A 19,567-nucleotide genomic window follows, 5' to 3' on the forward strand; every position below is an offset into this window, starting at 1 on the left:
ACAAGTATAACTGTCATAAAAGCTGAACTGCATCCTTAGAGCAACTTACTTAGAAATGAAGTAATTTCAGTCTTTGAACAGGAGGGGGAAAACTGCTTAAAGGCAGTGGGTAAAATCCTTTCTTCAGTGAAGTTAATAGCAAAAAAACCCAAACCCACCAAACCTTTCCCTCAGTTTTAAATTCAGTAAATTCAGTCTGTGATAGGGTTTTTTGTTTGGTTTTTTTTTTAACTGAGTAGGTTAGTTACCAGATTTATATTTTTATACCAACGCCCCTAAGTTGCTTTATGAAGCATGATATAATGATCTCTGTAGAATCATTTATATAAAAGTTGAAGGCACAATGTCAACAAGGCTTAAGAGGAGCGACTGAGGGAACTGGGGTTGTTTAGCCTGGAGAAAAGGAGGCTCAGGGGAGACCTTATCGCTCTCTACAACCGCCTGAAAAGAGGTTGTCGTGAGGTGGGTGTCGGTCTCTTCTCCCAAGTGACAAGTGCTAGGACAAAAGGAAACGGCCTCAAGTTGTGCCAGGGGACGTTTAGATTGGAGATTGGGAGAAATCTCTTCACCGAAAGGGTTGTCAGGCATTGGAAGAGGCTGCCCAGGGAAGTGGTTGAGTCACCATCCCTGGAGGTGTTTAAAAGACCTGTAGATGTGGTGCTTAGGGACATGGTGTAGTGGTGGACTTGGCAGTGTTAGGTTGACGGTTGGACTCGATGGTGTTAAGTGTCTTTTCCAACCTAAATGATTTTATGATTCTATAAAGGTTCACTTAGATCATTTGCATTATTTACATACAATGCTATGCTGATGCTCAACACTGTAGCTGGACTTTGTCACAGAACACCTGGTTTATATCTTTCATCGAGTCATTTAAGTGCTTTGTGCATAATTTGCCTATCTATATGATAGCTGTCCTGCTCACCTACCCAAGGTGGTATAAGTTTCCTTGGCATGGCTAAAGCTTCACAAGATTAACTGAGAAGGTTCCTCCTTAAATGTATAATCTGTTTGCACACGCTTACCAGGAGAAGCTTATTGGTTTTAGATATCTGTTTTACTAATGTTCTCTTCTGTTAATGTTTTCTTTTCTGACAAATACACTGTAGGAAGTGTATTTGTACATAAACTGTTGTTTTTGATGATAGTTTCTCCTTATTACTTTGTTTTCATTTATTTATTTGCTTTCTCATCACTACTACTTTGCTTTACATAGCAACAACAATTTTCCTACTTAGAGAGTAGGACATAAACGTCACTGAAGACTGGTAGCATCTTGCCAGGTGACAATTGGAGAGGTTACTTAAACTGCTCTTTTCAGTAGGTCCACAGAAACGGGCAGCTGCCACTTTGCTAAGCTCAGATGTATGTAACTCACTATAGTAAAGTTTTGTGTTTTTTAGATTGATACCAAATTTTTTTTTAACGCTGGCATTTTTGGTTTGTTTTTGTACTTAGCAAGCTCTCAAAAGATGGCGGAAAGCTGGTCCTTCTTGGATACTTTTGAGCCTAACTTCAGGCCTCTGGTAGTAATTGAGCTTGCAAAAGGCACCAAAGAGGAAACCATAGATTGGTTCACTAAACGAATTGTGGACAAAAAGGCAAACGGAGGTGAGTACAGTATGATCTTCTGTAACATTTTGAAATCAAATTGGCTGTCATCGTAGTATGAAGACATACAGAAAATTAGTTTTCAGGTAGTTTGTGGTTTAATTATTGTTTAGCCAATCCCACTCCATTTCGCATTTTTTAAGTCGCTTCTTTTATGTAAGAGTAGAGCTTCATGCTGGTGTCATGAAAATGTAATAACTGAACCCTGTTAACCCAGTTACTAATGAAAATATTGGCTTAAGGTCACACGCCTGTTGAACTCTAGAATCATTCCATTTTTGTGGTGAAACCCTAATAACCTGTCTTTCAACATAGTTTCGATACCAGTTTTTATATTAATTGTCTAGAGCATGTTTCTCCTGTTGCTTATGAGACCGTTGTAAGCCTTGCCAAAATGAAGATGCATCACATCTACTATCCTGTCCACAACACTTGGTACCGTGTTGTAGAATGAAATTAAGTTAGCAGGAAGCAATTTAATCTTGATAAATTCATGTTAGATTTTAATTATCTTTCTGCGAGCTTGTAGGCTCTTGCAAAGATGGTATTCCATTACTCGTTTTAGTATACTTTCAGGAATTGAAGTTAGGCTAATTAATTTGTATCTCCTTAGACTTTTTTTTTTTTACATTTTTTAGAAAGGCATTATTTATGGCTGTTATAGCTTATATCTTATGGTCAGTAATACTTCCGTGGCTATTGGATTTGTGACTACAAACTTGCTTTCAGTCCTCTGTTAGGTAAGTCAGGGATGTTTCTATTTCAAAAGTCTAGTCTCTTTAAAACGAGTGGGACTGTTTGCAGAAGCACTGGTTGCTTACATGATATCAAGCATGACAGGAGTAGATCCAAACTGTCCCCATTGTTCCAGTTCACTGTCTGTGAGCACTTCCACAGAAACAGGGCTAAATCAGAGGGTGACCCTGCAAGATTCTGAACACCACACGTCAGGTGCTGTTGAAGCCTTAATTCTTTGTGCCCTTAAAAAGATGCAGCTTCAGTACTCCTGATAACTGGGTCCAATATGATGGATGCTAAAATACTAGGCTTTTGAGACGTAATTTTTATGTATTCTCTTCCTTATTTTGCCTTTCTTTACTTTAAAGGTGCACAACTGCTGGTTAAACCATTGGTCACAGAAAATGGAAATGAAAATATTTATCTAGTTGGAGCTTCCCACTTAAGGCTGTTGCTGGGAGCTGAAACTGTGGGTTTGGTGAAGGAATGTAATGATAACTCAATGAGAACTTTTACATACAGCAGTAGAAAAACTTTCAAAGATTTTGCAGGTAAGCAATTTTAGGGCTCTTTCTCATTGCAAAGCTGTGGCTAAAGATTATACGCAATTACACCGTTAAGGCTTTCACAGTCTTTCTGTTCCTTGGAATGGTAACAGTGAACAGCCGTGAAAAAAATACTCATTTTTACCTATGGAAATTCAGATCATATAATGAAATTAAAGTATTTTTTTTCTTTCACATGGCTTTCACTTTTTGCTTGTGTTTTATTTTATGCTTTTGTATGCTCCAAATAGTTTTTTATTTGTGTGAAAGATTTTTGTGTGAAAGATTTTTGTTGAAAATAAGGCAAGAAAAAAGAGTTGATAAACATGAGTGCAGGATTAACAATCAATGTTATGAATTAATATAGCAATTTAATTTCTTAATAACACGTGAGCCAGTTGAGGCTTATTATCTTATAATTAGCTGGAGAAAATAGAAATATTTTGCTCTATTATATTTACACATCAAGCAAAATTAAATAATTAAATAACACTACAGAGCCATTCAATGGCATTTGGGCATGATTAGCGAAATCATTCCTTTTCCTCTTTTATTTTGAGGAGGTGCCAACGCAGTAACATTTTCTTTTAAATGTACTACCTGTAAGGTATTTAACCTCCCTACAGTGGCAGAACTCATTTTGCTCTCCAGGTAAATATTGGAGTTCCAGCTTAGTCTTGCTAATACTTTTCATGTGCCTGTTTCAGTGATGTCTTTCACCACATTTTCAATATAAAGGTTCTTGGATCTGTCTGAAACAATAATAAAGTTGAGTTTTGTTGTTTGTTTGGTGCCAGTTTATTCAACACCACTGCTGTGTTCAATAACTGTTGTGCTGTCTTTTCTTTTGTGACCTTGCTTTCCTGAAATTAGGAAACCTTGAGATGAAATGTCAGTTGCAAAGGTGCCATTTCTGTTTTTCACGTGTTTACATTCTTAATGCTAATCTGATTGTTACTACTAACAGATTCTCTAGTAGCAGCTGGAACTCCAACTACTGTAAAACTAAAGGATAATTTTTGCTATATCTCCTGGTCTTTTTTCTTTTTTAAAACACTAATATAGTTTTAGTTTTGTCCAGATCTGATCAGAGGATAAAATAGTTGACCGTGCTTTGATGAGGTGAAAAATGTCATCTACAAAAGAAATCCTGCAGTCTGTCTTGTCTTACTAATATTTCTAATTCCCCAATTTAACTGATACTATACTCTTATTCTTTGTGTTAGAGATTTGTTGCTGGTTTAGCTTCTTTCTTAGTGTATTTAGGGCCATCACTATAGTTTCTTATTCCTAAGGGGAAAAAAAAAAAATCAATTGGTCGTTATCTCAAGGAAACCAGACTCTGTTTCTTTGATGATAAATTGATGGGGTTGACAATAGGTTTGTAGCTCTTCAAAATTTGGGATTTTTTGAAAGGTTTCTTATTGTTTTACCTTATTTCTGTATTTTTATCAGAACTAATTGTCTCAAATGGCTTATCATTATGTTGTATGGGCAATAAAGAGGAAGATGCTGTGATATGTGGTGTGAAATGCTTACTGAAAATGGGATTTGTCCTGACATCTTACTGTTTTTCATTATGAAAATACTTCAGGAACTGTATGGCAGAAAGGGGTATGGAGATTCTGAGATTGGCAAATAGTGGATGCCTAAGTAAGAGTCTTTCAGTAGGGCAAGAGTATACTTGCTGGTATACTAACCCAGCCTCCAGCAATTAGTACTTTAGGGTTGTCTGTCTCTTGAGTGATTTGTTCTCTTAGTTCACCTGGGTAGTCCAAAATGCAGTGGCCAACATGTGCCAGTTAGGGAAAACTTCTTCCCAAGACATTTATTTTAAAAAGTGGAGGTTTTGCTAATGGATGTTGGTTGGCAGTAATTGTCATATAATTTTTTTTTTTCTGATTCTGGTAATTTTTGATAGTTATTTGCTGCCAGGGTTGTCTTCCTATGCTGCACAATTTCATATTACCTTCTTTTTAATTTAGATGATAATCACAATTTCCTTACAATGGCAGAAGGTCAGTATATCATCAAACATGAACTTGAAAATTTGAGAGCTAAAGATGAAAAAATGATCCCTGGATATCCTCAGGCAAAGCTGTATCCAGGAAAATCAATTGGTAAGCAATGTAGTTTGCCTGTAACTCACTGTGTTGACGTAGGATAGTGTTCATGGTGAAAAAACCTTAATTTTCTTGCAATGAAGAGAAATCCTTCAGACACTGAAGTCCCACTATTTTTAATCAACTTTGTTTTCTCACCGCTCCACAGTGATAGGACGAGAGGCAATGGATATACAGTGCAACAAGAGAAATTCTGAGTAGATATTAAGAAAATGTTTTTTTCACGATGACGGTAATCAAACATTGGAACGGGGTTTTAGAGATATTGTGGTAACTCTGTCCTTGGAGACTTTTAGATCTTGACTGGACAAGGCCCTGAGCAGCCTGATTTAAGCTGGACCTGCTTTGAGCAGGAAGTTGGACCAGGTGACTTCCAGAGGGCCTTCCAACCTGAGTCTTTCTGTGGGGCTGAGACTCTGGCCTTATGTTCTCTTCAGCTAGATAATTTTCATGTATATTGATGTCACCCATTATTTTTATAATTAGTACCAAAAATACTGTTTTTCTAAAAAATTACATAATGATATACTTGGATTGTCTCTGTATAAAAATACTGGAATGAGTAACAGTGTTCCAGAGCTATAAATTTCAAAATACGAAGGAAGTAAGTTTTATTTCATTCATTTGATTTCATTTATCCTCCTCTTTGCTTCAAGAGCTCTTCCTTTTCATGGCAGAAAGAAGCAAGGAGAGCTAGTGCTATTTTTATGGTAGCTGGAACTAGTTCATTGGCAGAGATGCTACAGTTTCTTAGGAGAGTTTATCTTTTAATATTTGTATGTCCTTTTAATAACAGTATCTTTATTCATTAGTCATCGAAGGAACAGATCTGTGCATGTCAGTGGTTCAAGAAATGTAAAAAAAAGTAGATGTCAGATGAGTTTACATTGGTAATTTTTTACATAGTGAAGGTATTTTTCTAGTTATGTCAAGTACATGCCAATGGGAAATGGTAAAAAACTATCACACAACTTCCAGTGCCTCCCCTCTCCTGTTTTTGAATTTATTTTCTTTTTTAATATTTCTATGGTTGTAACTTCCGGAGCAGTTTCTTAGTTGTTTATCAACACAGGTAGTATTGCTTTCCATAACAAAGTTAAATACAAATTGTGGAATATTTGGTTTGTTTGCAATGAAGATGTGTTGTAACTTGTCAATTAGTATCAATTGATCATTCAAAAAGGTTTTTCATATCTTTCCCATAATTAATACAACAATGGCTCTTCAATTTAGTGTTTTATTTTTGCTGTGTCAGTTTGATTAGTTATGCCTTTCTTTGCTCAAATGCAAGAGCCAGACCTCTCTCCACAAAGCTACACGTGGCATTTCAGTTCTGACCTGTAGCACTTTTTGTTATTCAAGCTGCAGCTGATTATATTGCAAACCTATGAAATCGTTAATGGATGTAAAAAGGTTACTCTTTCTCTTCCAGTGGACAGCACGGTCTTTGTAGGAATAGGTAGAACTGCTCTCTATAATAGATAATTTTTAACTAACATGCAGACATTTTATTTGTTTTTAGGATTTAAATGCTAGATTTATTTCAAAGTAACTTCAGGCTTGCTAAGTACATAATGTAGCCTGTTTGCTTATGTCAACTTCACTGTCCTTTGAAGGAGTACTAGGTACCTTTTTTTTTTTTCTTCCCCCCCTAGTGAGAAGATTATTGACCAGTGGTGTTCTAGTTCAGATTTTCCCACTGCATGATAGAGAAGAGTTGAAAAAGCTCCGTCACAGCTGGTATGGCCAAGTCAAAGTTGGCTATCAACCTTTAGGTATGTGAACACTTACTCCACTACAAACAAAGTACAGGGTTTCTTTTGGAGAAGTTTTCTCTTCAGTTTGTGCAAGAAGACCAAGGGTCCTTCCTAACTTCTACTCCAGCATTTAGCCTCTGTAGAAGTGAAACTCCCGTGTGGAAGGTAAGTATTGTACAAATACTGCTGAAGGGAATGTCTCAGCCTGGGTGTGCTATCTGACATGTTTAAGATTTGAGATTTCAGCATACCTTTCCATCTATTCCTTTAGTTCCTTGAAGGCTGGCAAAGCACAACTAGTCCTTTTTGGCCCTGAGCAGGCTGAAACAAATTTGTTTCCCAGGTGTATGTATATGCAGTGAGAATCTTCAGAAGTTAGGTGTCACTCACCGTTAAAGTTTATTTTTATATCAAATGTCTTCCATGCCATCCTAGCCATTCACTGATAGATTCAGTTTTCAAGAATGCTAGTGTTTTGGTTTTTTTTTCCCTCTGAATATCCAATGTTGATATGGTAAATATTGAGATATTTGACTTCCCTACCATCTGAATATATGTATGTATGTTTATGTGTGTGTATATATAACAAAAAAAAATATTCAAATGACCTTCTGAGTTTTTGGAACATGGGAGAAGGAGGAACAAAAAAGCAATAAGATTAATTGTTATTTAAAAAAAAAAATTTGGACCAAGGGATTCATGTAAAGTCAAGTTTGATATTATACTGACACCTGTGTTGAGTGTAGTCTTAATTGATTAATTTTTCTCTGCAGATGAGATACGCTGCTACTTTGGCGAAACTGTTGCTCTCTACTTTGGCTTCTTAGAGTACTTCACATTTGCTTTGATCCCAATGGCTGTCATTGGGATTCCTTATTATGTGTTTGCATGGGAAGACTATGACAAATATGTGATGTTTGCCACATTCAATCTGCTCTGGTCCACTGTGATACTGGAAGTTTGGAAGCGGATTTGCGCCATCATGACATACCGTTGGGGGACGCTGTTGATGAAACGACAGTTTGAAGAACCAAGACCAGGCTTCCATGGTGTCCTGGGTGTCAATCCTGTCACTGGGAGGGAGGAACCAGTGTACTCAAGTATTAAGAGACAGATACGGATTTATCTGGTGTCCTTACCATTTGTGTGCCTTTGCCTCTACTTCTCACTGTATGTGATGATGATTTACTTTGACTTGGAGCAGTGGGCTCTGGATTATCATAAAGAGAATGAGTCTAACTTCAGCAGCTTGATGCTGTTTGTGCCTAGTATCATCTATGCTATTGTGATTGAAATTATGAACCGTATCTATCGGTATGCTGCTGAATTCTTAACATCATGGGGTAAGAAAGTTGTTTACTCTTCCTTAAAGTTAGAATCCCTGATGTTTAGAATTTGTTTCTTTGTAGAATACGTTACTGTGAGTTCTTGTTCAATGGAATGCTAAAGAAATTCCCTGAAGTAGGTTTTTACTGTGGGGTAAAAGAGATGGCCTTTTTAACTTCTTACATTTGAGTGTTCTGAGAATGCAGTTTCATGTTTGGTTTAATTTGGTCTGAGTCTAGCATGCCATCAAAAGGGGTGATCTTGCCTTCCTCCTCAGCCTCTCTTTGCCTTTGGTGCAGAAGTCTCCCTTCCCTGATTTAGCTCTTTGTTTGGCTATATCAGCCATAGTGCTGGCAGAAGTGGTGAGGTGAGATCGTGAGGGTGGGAGCTCAGAGGTGAATGGCCGGAGGGACTGTCCTGGCAGCTTGCATCCACAACCTGGGTTTGCTGAATACGTCTTCTATACTGATAAATCTGTGCAGAGGACAGAGGCACTGAGATAATGGAACAAAATCTAAAAACATCAACTAAATGCCATATGAGAGTGTTTGTGTATGCTATATACATATATATATATAACAAAGACACAGATTTCACATCCCTATCAAAATATTTTCCTTTGGGCACTCTCAGAAGAGGGGGAATGTTATAATAGATTGCCTTGTTTTCACTGTGTGTGTGACTTATTTAACAGATTGGGCCTTATGTTTTGTAACCTAACATAAGGATAGTGAAATGCTAGTGTTTATTTTGAATTTTAGCACTTGGAGCTCTCCCTGGCAGCTCTGGAATGTTTTGGGTTCCCCTGGAGACAGCTGAATTTTGAAGGTAGCAGCTCCAGACTCCTCCAGGGATTCCACCTGAGGAGTTTTGTGTATGTTGGAGGCAGGTCCATGCTCTGTACCTTGCTGGGAGTCCTCCCAGGCAGCTTTGGAGTGTATTGCCCTTCCCTGGAGACAGCTGAAGTTTTGGGTAGAAGCTGCATACGGCTCCTAGGCTCTTACTTTGAGTTTTGTTCATGTGGTAGGCAGGTCCATGTGTGGTAGCACCCCAGGACTCCTCCCAGGCATCTCCAGGAGCATTTTAGTTTCTGGTGGAGACGTGAATTCCCAGATAGCAGCCCCAGACTCCACAGGCACGTGCAGTCCATTTCAGACAAAGTTAATAGATTAAGCTAATGGGAAGTTAAGTGTTTTGTGTAGCTCAGTATGGCATACATTTACAGGACAGAATCCGGGTTACTAAAGCTGGAGGCCCAGAAAATTAACCTAAGAAAGATTAAGCAAAAGGGAGATCGATTCAGAAGACAGAATAAAAAGAGGTGTTGAAGTGGGGATTGGTTATGCATGCCAAAATCATTTGCTCAGCAAATTCAACTTGACAGCAGCAATAGTAAAAGCAAGCAATTTCTTGATTTGTTTATGACTGTTCAAGGGTTTTATTTAAATAATGACTTTTAAATTCATATCTAGGTTTCAACTGACTGTTTTATTTCATTTTTTTCACTATACTGCAAGAAAAAGCCTTTATGCAAAATGCCCAGTTGTGTTGATCAGGTAGACTAAAATGTCTTTGCCAGGTAACCCAAGCTTTTTTAAACCCAGATTTTTTTGGTTTTAAGCTGATGTTTCATATTCAGCAGCAACAGTATTTATGTAACTCACTACACTGACAGCTTGGGCCTTTTCTGTGCTATCCAACGAGTTTATGCTGCCACGCTGTGAATGGGATGAAGAGCTGATCTGGCTGTCCTACCTCCCCTCCCACCTGGCATATTTTCAGCTAAGATCTGACTTAAACAGCTAAACTGGCAAAGCATAGGAAACAATCTGGGGTATTTTTTAAGCACGCCTCTTGGACCCATTTATCATGAGAACAGATCATTTAATGGAAGCTAAAAGGAAAAATTGCATTCAGTCCCGCGAGTGCATCTTCCATGTGTCAGGCCCAGCTTCACACTCTGTCAGAGTAGAACTCTGCTGTTCTGTCCTGAGGAAGGTCCGTAGGTGACGGTCTCTCCTTTCAGCTTTGTTGGCACGGCTCACGCTAGTGTGCTGCCTCCTCATTCAGTTACTGCTTAGCCAGGGCTTTAAAGGTACAAGCTCACAAAATAGCAAAAGGAATGGGAAATCTCCCATTCACTTCCCTTTCCTCCTCCTCTAGTAGCCAGCCTTCCTCAAACATCAGCTTCTGGGATTTTATCTTGAATGAACTGAAAAATCTTAATTTTAGAATGAGTGATGCATCAGTTGAACTTCATGTACTCCAGTCTTGCTTTAGAGCTTAGGGTCTGATCTAAATTCCTTGGAGATGGATGGGAATATTTCTTGGAGCATTTACTGGTTTTGAATCAAATCTGGTATTGTTATTTTTCATAACGTATTCCAATTAGTTTTGCATTTGTTTTCAGCCAAAGAAAAATCAATAACTAGGCACGTTTTATTAAGTGTTGAGAATGATGGATGGTTTTTCTGTTATAAAACAGCTCTTCTGAGAAAGAAAGAAGTAAAAGGAAAAACCTTTGCAGTAGAAAAAATACCAGAGTTGTAGCCAAAAACATATATGTCAATATTGTGCATCAGATTAGCTTTATAGGTTAAGTGAGGTACTGGTACAGTATAAATTCTTTTTGCCATAGTGTGTTGAAGGAACTATTCTCCATAAACTACTAGTTAAGTACTTTTTAGGTGGAGGAAAAACGTCTGTTTACTCTTTGTATAACAACGTCTAGTATATGATAAGTGCTTCTACTGTTTACTGATTAATAATTTTGTTGGTATTTCAGAAAATCACAGGCTGGAATCTTCACATCAGAATCATTTAGTTCTGAAGGTTTTAGTGGTAAGTATATAGTATAAGCAGCTAAAAAAGATGATTTTAAAAAAGAACTGTTGTGTTTTATTAGTGCTTTCCTTGCATTACCTCACTGACCTACAGTTTTGTTCAAGGCCAAATACTAGCACAAATATCAGAGTAAACAGGATTTCTGTTGTGGTTGCAGTAACTGCTAGACCGTTTTAGATGCATGTTTTTATAGTGGAGAGTAGGGTTTTTATTTGTATTGATTTGTTCTTTCATTAAGATTCTGTGTACGTAACTTTCTGTTAATTGATGTGGTCCTGTCTTCAGCTGGGAACTATTCCTTTCACTTTTTGCAAGATTTTATGGTAAACCCATATTTTAAAAAGTTCATGTATTAACTTCCACCTGTACTAACATTCAGACAACCAGTCAGAGGAGGTTGGAGATACATGTCCATCATTCTGCTCCTGTGCAGTTTATAGTACCTACTGATCTACTTACTTTGTGGCTCTGAACAGGTAGCTTTTGTGTGCGTATGTATATATGTTTGGTTGCTCTTTTAGGTGCAGCACTGATTCTAAGTAAGTGTACTTACAGTTGAATACAGCTTGAATTCCCATATAAGATGTTCAGTAAAAGCGGTTGCAAAGATTGGCTTATTTTGAGACTTAAACTTCTTGTTTCCTTTTTGGAAAGATCATTCAATTCTCTTCCAGAGTTCCCTCTTTTTTCCCCCCTCAACTCAGCATGCTTTTTTTATTACTTTTTTTTAATCTGCTTGTTATCCTTCTGTTACTGGTAACCTCTAGAGCTAAAACTCTTGTACGTATCGTTTATAGCTTTGTCTCTGCCTTTCTCAAAAAATAGCACCCTCTCTTTTTCCCTGTAGGAAATGTATATAAAATAATTAGAAAATATATAAAATGTCAAATGTAACCCCCCCCCAAGTTTCACTTTCAACCTATGAGTGGCTGTCTGCACTCCCCAGTATTATCTATGTCATCCATGAGCTTCAGCACTGAAAGCAAGTAGGAAAAGTTTTCTCCTATTTCAGAGCTTGATTATGATTTTTCAGGTACAATACTGTGATTATGTCTCATTTTAGAAGCGGGGAATATTCCTCTTGGTCGTAAAACCTCTTGAAGTGATTAAACATAAAGCTTAACTAACATATATCGAGGAACAGTGGTACATATTGAGATATATGTCATCTAATGCATATATTTTGATAAAGTATTTCTTTGGAAAAAAAATACTATTCCCCTAAATTAAGATGAATACATCCCTTTTATTGCATTACCTGTGGGGAAACTGCCAAAAAATGAAAGTTAAGTAGAAGGTGATGTGTTTTTAATGTCCACATTTCTTTGTATACTGTGCTTTAGGAAAGCATTAAGCTTGTCAAATGAAAATCCGAGTAGGACCAATGTTGAAAATGAGTTTTTTCTGACCTAAGTTTTAAAAATGGTAAAGAAAATTTTAGTAGTTTACATCTGCATGGAAGCTATTTAGTCAAGGTAGCTGTTAAGTTAGATAATATTCTGCAGTTGAACTTTTGCTTGAGTACTAATAACAAGTATTTTTAATTGCAGTTCAACTTCTTAAATTGTTTTGCATCTCTCTTCTACATTGCCTTTGTGCTGTTTGATATGAAGCTTTTGAGGCAGGTGAGTTCCAAGAACATTTTAAGAATGTTGATGTATCTGGGAAAATAAAAGGTTGATTGAAATAGGACTTTAGTTTTTGTTTTTCTAAAATATATATGAAATATATTCATTGTCGAGTTAATATTTTCTTACAAATCCAGCTTCCGAATTTCAGTTCCTCTAGCACAGTTGCAGAATCATAACAGAGTAATGTAGAGCAATTCTTTCCCTCCATATAAATGGGGAACTGTTTTCAAATAAATTGATTACTTCCTCACACAGATGAGGCTGGAAAATTTTCATTTCCTCCTTCTTTCCCTTTATATTAGAAAATGGTTTTATAAATACTGTTCTTAATGAGAGACCCTTGAGGATAGGAGAATGATTAAGTTTATGACTACAATGAGGAGCTGAGAATACATAAACGCAAAAATAATTTGTAGTTGATATTTGAAATCAGCTTTCTGTTGTTAACATCTTTTGAACTCAAATACATGAAAATCAGGTATAAGGAAAATATTTTTGCTCTAAATATAATGAACAAAAGAACAAGAATTTCAACTTAAGAACTTTATTCCTCTAAAGAGATCTCTAGCAAAACACTTGACATATCTATACCAGACATGACATTCATGACATTTCCTATACTTCAAGGTAAAAAGCAAGAAGAAAAATAGAAAAAAGTTCATTGTTTAGCTCTGTTACTGGTGTTGGTATAGGTTAAGTGTGTATCTTTACCCTTCACTGGACTTTGCGTACTGTCTCCAAGATAAATCCAGAGCCACAAAATATTTAGACATCTAACTCCTATTTTGTCCTTTTCAGCACATAGCAAAGAATGGGAACTAGAGCAGCTCTACTTTTCATATGCTATTGCTAGTTTTGTTAGGCTGGCCTTCTTTTGTCATAGTATAACAACTTACAGTATCACTAGAACACACAAAATTGGAAATGATCATAGGTTTATCACAGATCTATTAATTTTATTTTTTTTATTTTTTTTTAATTTAAGAGCTTGGCCACTTTGCTGATAACTTCGCAGATCCTTAATCAGTTTGCAGAATCCTTGCTTCCTTACTGGCTCCAAAAGAGACATAAGAAGAGGATGAAGAAACGCATGTGTTCTCTGAAAACAGATGTGGACCTGTCATTGGTTGAACAAGTCAACTTGGAGAAAGAAATGGGCACCTATTTTGTACGTTTTACTACTGTAAAAGTTAAAAGTTTTCTGGGCTGTAGTTGCCAGAGACATCAGCCAGTGCAACCTAAAATATTGCTGGCTGGCTAGCCTAGCAGCTTATTTCCAGCTTCAGCAATTTTGCTGGTAGTGTTGTTTATACAGCTATATAGTGCACTGGATCAAGAAACTGATACAGTGCAGGATCCCAGTTACACTAGCACGAGGGGGTAGGAATGAACAGCTGAATCTGGAGCTACCTAACCCTGTATCACTGGAAGAAGTATTTGTGTAATATGCCCTTAATCTCCAAGGGTTGCCTGGAGGCTACCAGGATGAGTAGCCTGTTACGGGGAAGGGGGAGGCTGTTTCTGGTTTAGTTTGTTTTTGCAGTGATACTAGTTTAAACTGTCAATTAAACTATAGCCTGAGAGAGTGCGCTCTTGTCTGGGTGGGGCCAGAAATGGGGAGGGCAGAAGAGACCAACTCTTCAAACCAATACTACTGCTGGAAGCTCTTGCTTCTTGAAACTACAGCTTTGGCATTCGCTGTCTTCCTAGTTCTGTTCCTGTCCACCTCCTACCCAGTACAATTTTTAATTGTATTTAACAGACTTCGTGCAATTCATTACTTGCAGTTCTAAAGGAATTGACAAAAGTAGACATAACAGTGTGTAAGTTAAGGTCTTCAAACTGGCTGACAACTTGCTTGATCAGATGCTGCAAGCATAGTCACAAGAGGCTTAATACTGTATGATTTATGCTTTTACAGAATAAGAGTTGTATGTAGATAGTGTACCTTTTATGTAAAAGGTGGTAGAGAATAGCAGATTGGAATTTGATATCATTACCATATCAGAGTCCTTTCTTCCTGCATAAAGTGCCATGAAATGGGAAGAGGAAAAAGAAATACTACCTTGCAATTGAAAAACTGTACAAATGTTAATACTTGCGTTCCTCTGGGAAGGTTGGTATTTCCCACATGTTATATGAGGAGAGATAGATTTAGAGAGCATGGCTATCTTACAACAGAGAACACAGCAGAAATCGCCGAGTTAGTGTCTGTCTGAACTGGTAAATCAGCACAGTCCAGCACTGTGCTGGAGCATAGCTCCAAAAGCTGTGTATCGGTATCAGGTGTTGATATGCCTTACCAAATAAGCTCTACCTCTTCGACCTGAGCTGAGTTCTGATTCTCAGCTGGCACATACAAAGCCAGTGTGGTGTCTTTGAGTCACATTGCCCAGTGCTTCTTGTGCAGAGCCGGATCAAATGTATCTGCACCTGTTGTACCGTTCTGCCCTGAATGATTTTCCACGGGGACCCAACAGGTCAATTGCAGAGTTATGACTTTGCCTTGGAGGTATCCGCTGCTATCCTCAGTTTCAGTTCAAGGTACTGTGTACTCAAGGCATTAATTTTATTTTCAATCTAAAGATTTTAATTGTGCTGTGCTTGTGAATACACAATATTAGATCACTGGTTTGTTTGCAAGCAGTGAGCTGTCAGCAGGCAAGAGTATTTCTAAAATTAAATCTGTCACAAGGGGGAAGCATTTGACTATGTTTAGTAGCTGAGGAGTTTAGCAGGAGTCTTGACAGAATTTGATGTTTCAGGCTCTTCTCTTTTCTTTTCCTTCCTTCACTTACTCTTTAACATTTCTCTTTTTTGTTTTGTCCTCTTTCTCTGTCACTTTTCAAATCTCCAACACTTAACCCAGTTTAAGATGTAAAAACATCCTGCAGTCTTTTTTTTTTTTTAATTTCTGCTTCTCTCCTCTGATTATTTTCTCCCTGAATTTCTTTGTTGATTCTGTTTCCTTGATGCCATAGTTTATGTGCTGCTTTTGTGGCTGACAATGGCACACTTTGAAATTCCTCTCTTCCTGCACGAAGTGTTATAAATTGAGTAGGAGAAAAATAAATACTCCTTTTCATACTCTGTTGTTCTAAAAGTCAATAGGTACTGGACAAGGAAGTAAGAAGAAAGGTGTGAGGAAGTAGTGGGAATACTGTGCAGTTACCAGAAGGAGGAGCACAAAGGGCAGCATTGTTCCCTGCCTGCAACAGTTGAGAAAGTGATAGCAGGGACAGCTATGTGACTGCCACTTCAGTGAGTGATCCTGCACAAACGCCCCACCTTACTAAAATTCAGAGTTCGTACAAAACATTTCTGTGGAAAAATCTCAATGGTTTTAAAAGTTAGGTAGCTCCTCAGGGTCTGGCCTGCAGATCAGTTTGTCAGACCCAGCTATACTACACAAGTTAAAAATGAGCTCAAGTGAAGGATGCAGCTAATGACCACCCCATGTTGTTTTCTGAGCTTGCAGGCTTCTACTGCCTCTCTCTGTTAGCTAGAAAAAAAAGCACTAGATGCTGGAGAGGCAGTCAGTTTAACAGCTATAACCAGCAAAAAAGATTAGAGAACCATGTATCTGATGTATGGAGCCAAAACCAATTTTATGTGGTTCTTGTAATAATCTCAGTTACTGTCAAGTCTTTATTTTTAATATCCCATTTTTGAGAGAGAGGAAAGTCTGTGGGTCTGGGTGAATACAATATAGGTAGATCCCAGTTTAACTTCTTCATGGTAATTCACCATCGTTTGTTCAGCGAACACGTTTTCTTTAAAAAGGAGTTGGTTTTGTTCTTCACTTCCATAAATAACTGATGCAATCATAGAAAACTATTATTAAAACTATAAAACTAATATGCAAATATGCATAACAACCTACATGTGAACACTTAATCAGTATTTAAGTACCCACATTCTTGGTTTAAAGACCAGGTGATAGATGTGTTGCGCATTTGCCAAAATAGGGCTTTTTGTTTGCATTAATTGTTCCTTTCAGATGTCAGTGCTGCATTTTGTCATTTCAGCCTTCAAGTGGGCCACTAGTTCTGACTTACCTGTTTTGAAATAAACAAGCGGAAATACCAGAAAAGAGTTTGCCTGTCTACCAACCTACCTTTCTGGTTAGGTCTTTCATGGACAGTCTGAAATACCAGGACTTTTCTTGTTACAATGCTCTTAGGAGAATGTTCTGCCAGTTTAAATGCATGATGCTGTTTTCCTGTCCCCCGCTGTTCCTTCTGTAACTGTTTAACTGAGATAGTCGGGAACTTGAATGGGATGAATGTGTTTATACAATTACTTCATGTAATAAGGATAAGAAGTGTGACTGTTGCAGAAAATGCATTATGCAAAAGGAAGAACCTTGGCCTCCCCTTATTAAGAAGTTTTGAGTAATTGAATAATTCCAAATTAACTAGATGTATTTTTTTGTTGTTGTTGTTTTCTACCACCAGTCATTCCCAAATAACTGCTTTGGGATGAGGAAGTGTGTTTACAACTGTATTGTTAATTCTGTGTTTCTTCATATATTTTTTGTGGGTTAAAGTGCTTCTTATTTTTGGTCTGTTTTTCAGGGTACTTTTGATGATTACCTGGAGTTGTTCTTACAGTTTGGCTATGTGAGTCTTTTCTCATGTGTTTATCCACTGGCAGCTGTCTTTGCAGTGTTAAACAACATCACAGAGATATATTCTGATGCCTTAAAGATGTGTAGAGTTTACAAGCGGCCATTTGCAGAACCCACAGCGAATATTGGTGTCTGGCAGGTAATTTTTGTGCGTTTCTTCTTCTGTTCATTTGTTTTAAAAGAGATTTCAACAAACGTATTTAAGCTGTGTGTTTGACCCATCAGCTGCTTTTAAAGTTCAGTAGGTACTTTGTTCTTGTCAATGCCTTAGGATACTATCTATCCAACTATAGTGGTTTTTGTAGGGTTTTTGACCACATATCTTTCAGTTGCCTTTGAAAAGAAAACAAATCCTTCCTTCAGTCCTTGTATATGTATGTATTGTGGTCCTGTTGCAACTGCAACAAAGCAAAGCTGCCAGATACTGCCCCGTACACTTCACAGCCAACGTGTTTTAGAAATGGTAACATCTGATGCAATCTCAGAAGCATGGAGCTCAGCAAGGGTTTCAAAAAAAATGAAGAATGATAGGTAAGTACTTGGATTCCTAAGCCATGCTTGGCTGCGTGCCCTTGTGATTATTGGTATTCAAGCTGACTAATTTTAAAATAACCTGGATCTGTGAGCAGGAGCTGGACCCTTCTGCACAACCTGTAGTCTATCTAAACAGTTTCGTGCTAGTAGTACAGGCTTAAGGATTTTCTGTCCTCAGTTGTTTGCCCATGCAATCATGCTAGCACCAGCTAGTTTGGAGCCTGCTGAGTACGCTGCACCAGTGAACTGCTTATGACTAAAAATAAAACTCCTCCAAAACCAGAGGCTTTTCTGAAAAGAAAGAAGGCTATTAAGTTGCATCCAGAGACTTTAGCGTTCTGTAGTAACAGTGGCCTGATAAGGAGTGTGAAGTAGTTGGAGGAAATTTCTAGAGGATGATCCATATTCTAGCTCTATTTAACTTTTCTAATGATATGTAATGGACACAAGGCACAATAAACTAGGAGATTGTTTTATTTGGAGGGGTTGTAAATGTTGGTACCAAATGAGACAAATCAAAGATGAGAGATTAAATCGGGAAACCTCAAATGAAACATACTGTAAAAACATACAAACCAAGTATTCTGAGCAATGTTCATTAGACACGTACATGGGTATTAATGAAGTGGACTTATAGGAGAAGTCTTTTAATATTAAGTCATTAAAATGTGTAAATTATAATCTGATTGTGTTTTAACATCTGATGCATTTTCTTAGTCCAAATCAATGCTGCCAACATCTTGGTGGCATAGCTGCATTGACCAGTGGTGTGACCACCAGTTAAATGAGGCTGTGGTCATAAGTCCCAAGCGTAGCTACAGGTATATTAATAGTTACAGCTATAAATAATTTGGTTTTGCTAGAATAGTTTGTTTCAATCTAGGGAGTAGGCTGAAAAACCATAACACTAATGGTGCAGTCGTGTTTTTTTTTTTTATAGTGTAGGTTTTTAACTAATAGTAGAAATGTATTTGCTTTGTGAATTGAAAATAATGACTTAAAAATTTAGTCACCTGTTTCAAGTGGGAAGTTAGATCATTGGCTGAAAGATTTCTTTTAAAGGAATACTGGAATTATTTTATTAGGTGAGCTGAGTCACCAGCTTGTTGTCAAGGAGAAAGTTACTTCTGCTAATTCATTGTGACAATTGCTACAATTCAATGTCAGTCTTTCTCATTCCAGAGAGGACCTTGGAATAAGTAACCATTATATTGCAAAAGTAATTGTCACGCTGTAGTAATATTTTCAGGCATTTTGTGGGAGGCATTTTGTAGGCAAGAGCTTCTTAGACATGTGCAATTGCATGTGTGCAATTGCATGTGCTTAAATGTAAATCTTTCTTTCAACAAATTTGAGCTTGTATAACTGGTCGTGATTTAAAAAAGGCATTCTGAACCATCCTTACATTTTCCTATCACTTAACATTCAGATAAAACCTCCAAAACCAGAGTGTTCAGACTATTAGTTCCTCTAGGAATTTTGCATTTTTTCCTTTATCCTGAAAGAAATTTATGTTCGGGAGTACAACTGTAGACGAGTGCATACTCTTTTATGTGTTCAGGTTATGAGTCATTGTCGTGGTTTAACCTCAGTCGGCAACTGAGCACCACGCAGCCGCTCGCTCACTCCCCACCGTCCCGCTGGGATGGAGGAGAGAATTGGAAGAGCACAAGTGAGAAAAACTCGTGGGTTGAGATAAAAACAGTTTAATAATTGAAATAAAATGATAATAATAATACTATAACAGTAATAATACACAAAGCAAGTGATGCACAGTACAGTTGCTCACCACCCGCCGACCGATGCCCAGCCAGCCCCTGAGCAGCGG

General features: G+C 37.5%; 1 protein-coding gene across 1 annotated transcript in view; it reads left to right on the plus strand.

The window, feature by feature from the left end:
- The first annotated feature begins 1,463 nt into the window (after positions 1–1,463).
- The window catches only part of ANO10 (anoctamin 10), a 130,112-nt gene continuing 112,008 nt past the window's right edge, over positions 1,464–19,567 (plus strand). Inside the window, exons 1-9 of the mRNA XM_009283560.2 lie at positions 1,464–1,611; positions 2,718–2,900; positions 4,880–5,014; positions 6,673–6,792; positions 7,548–8,117; positions 10,886–10,941; positions 12,495–12,569; positions 13,561–13,743; positions 17,153–17,344. Coding sequence (XP_009281835.1) covers positions 1,473–1,611; positions 2,718–2,900; positions 4,880–5,014; positions 6,673–6,792; positions 7,548–8,117; positions 10,886–10,941; positions 12,495–12,569; positions 13,561–13,743; positions 17,153–17,344 — 1,653 coding nt within the window. The 5' untranslated portion in view covers positions 1,464–1,472. The remainder of the gene's footprint in view (positions 1,612–2,717; positions 2,901–4,879; positions 5,015–6,672; positions 6,793–7,547; positions 8,118–10,885; positions 10,942–12,494; positions 12,570–13,560; positions 13,744–17,152; positions 17,345–19,567) is intronic.

The sequence above is a fragment of the Aptenodytes forsteri genome, unplaced genomic scaffold (assembly GCF_000699145.1).
Source record: "Aptenodytes forsteri isolate BGI_AS27 unplaced genomic scaffold, ASM69914v1 Scaffold662, whole genome shotgun sequence".
NCBI lineage: Eukaryota > Metazoa > Chordata > Aves > Sphenisciformes > Spheniscidae > Aptenodytes > Aptenodytes forsteri.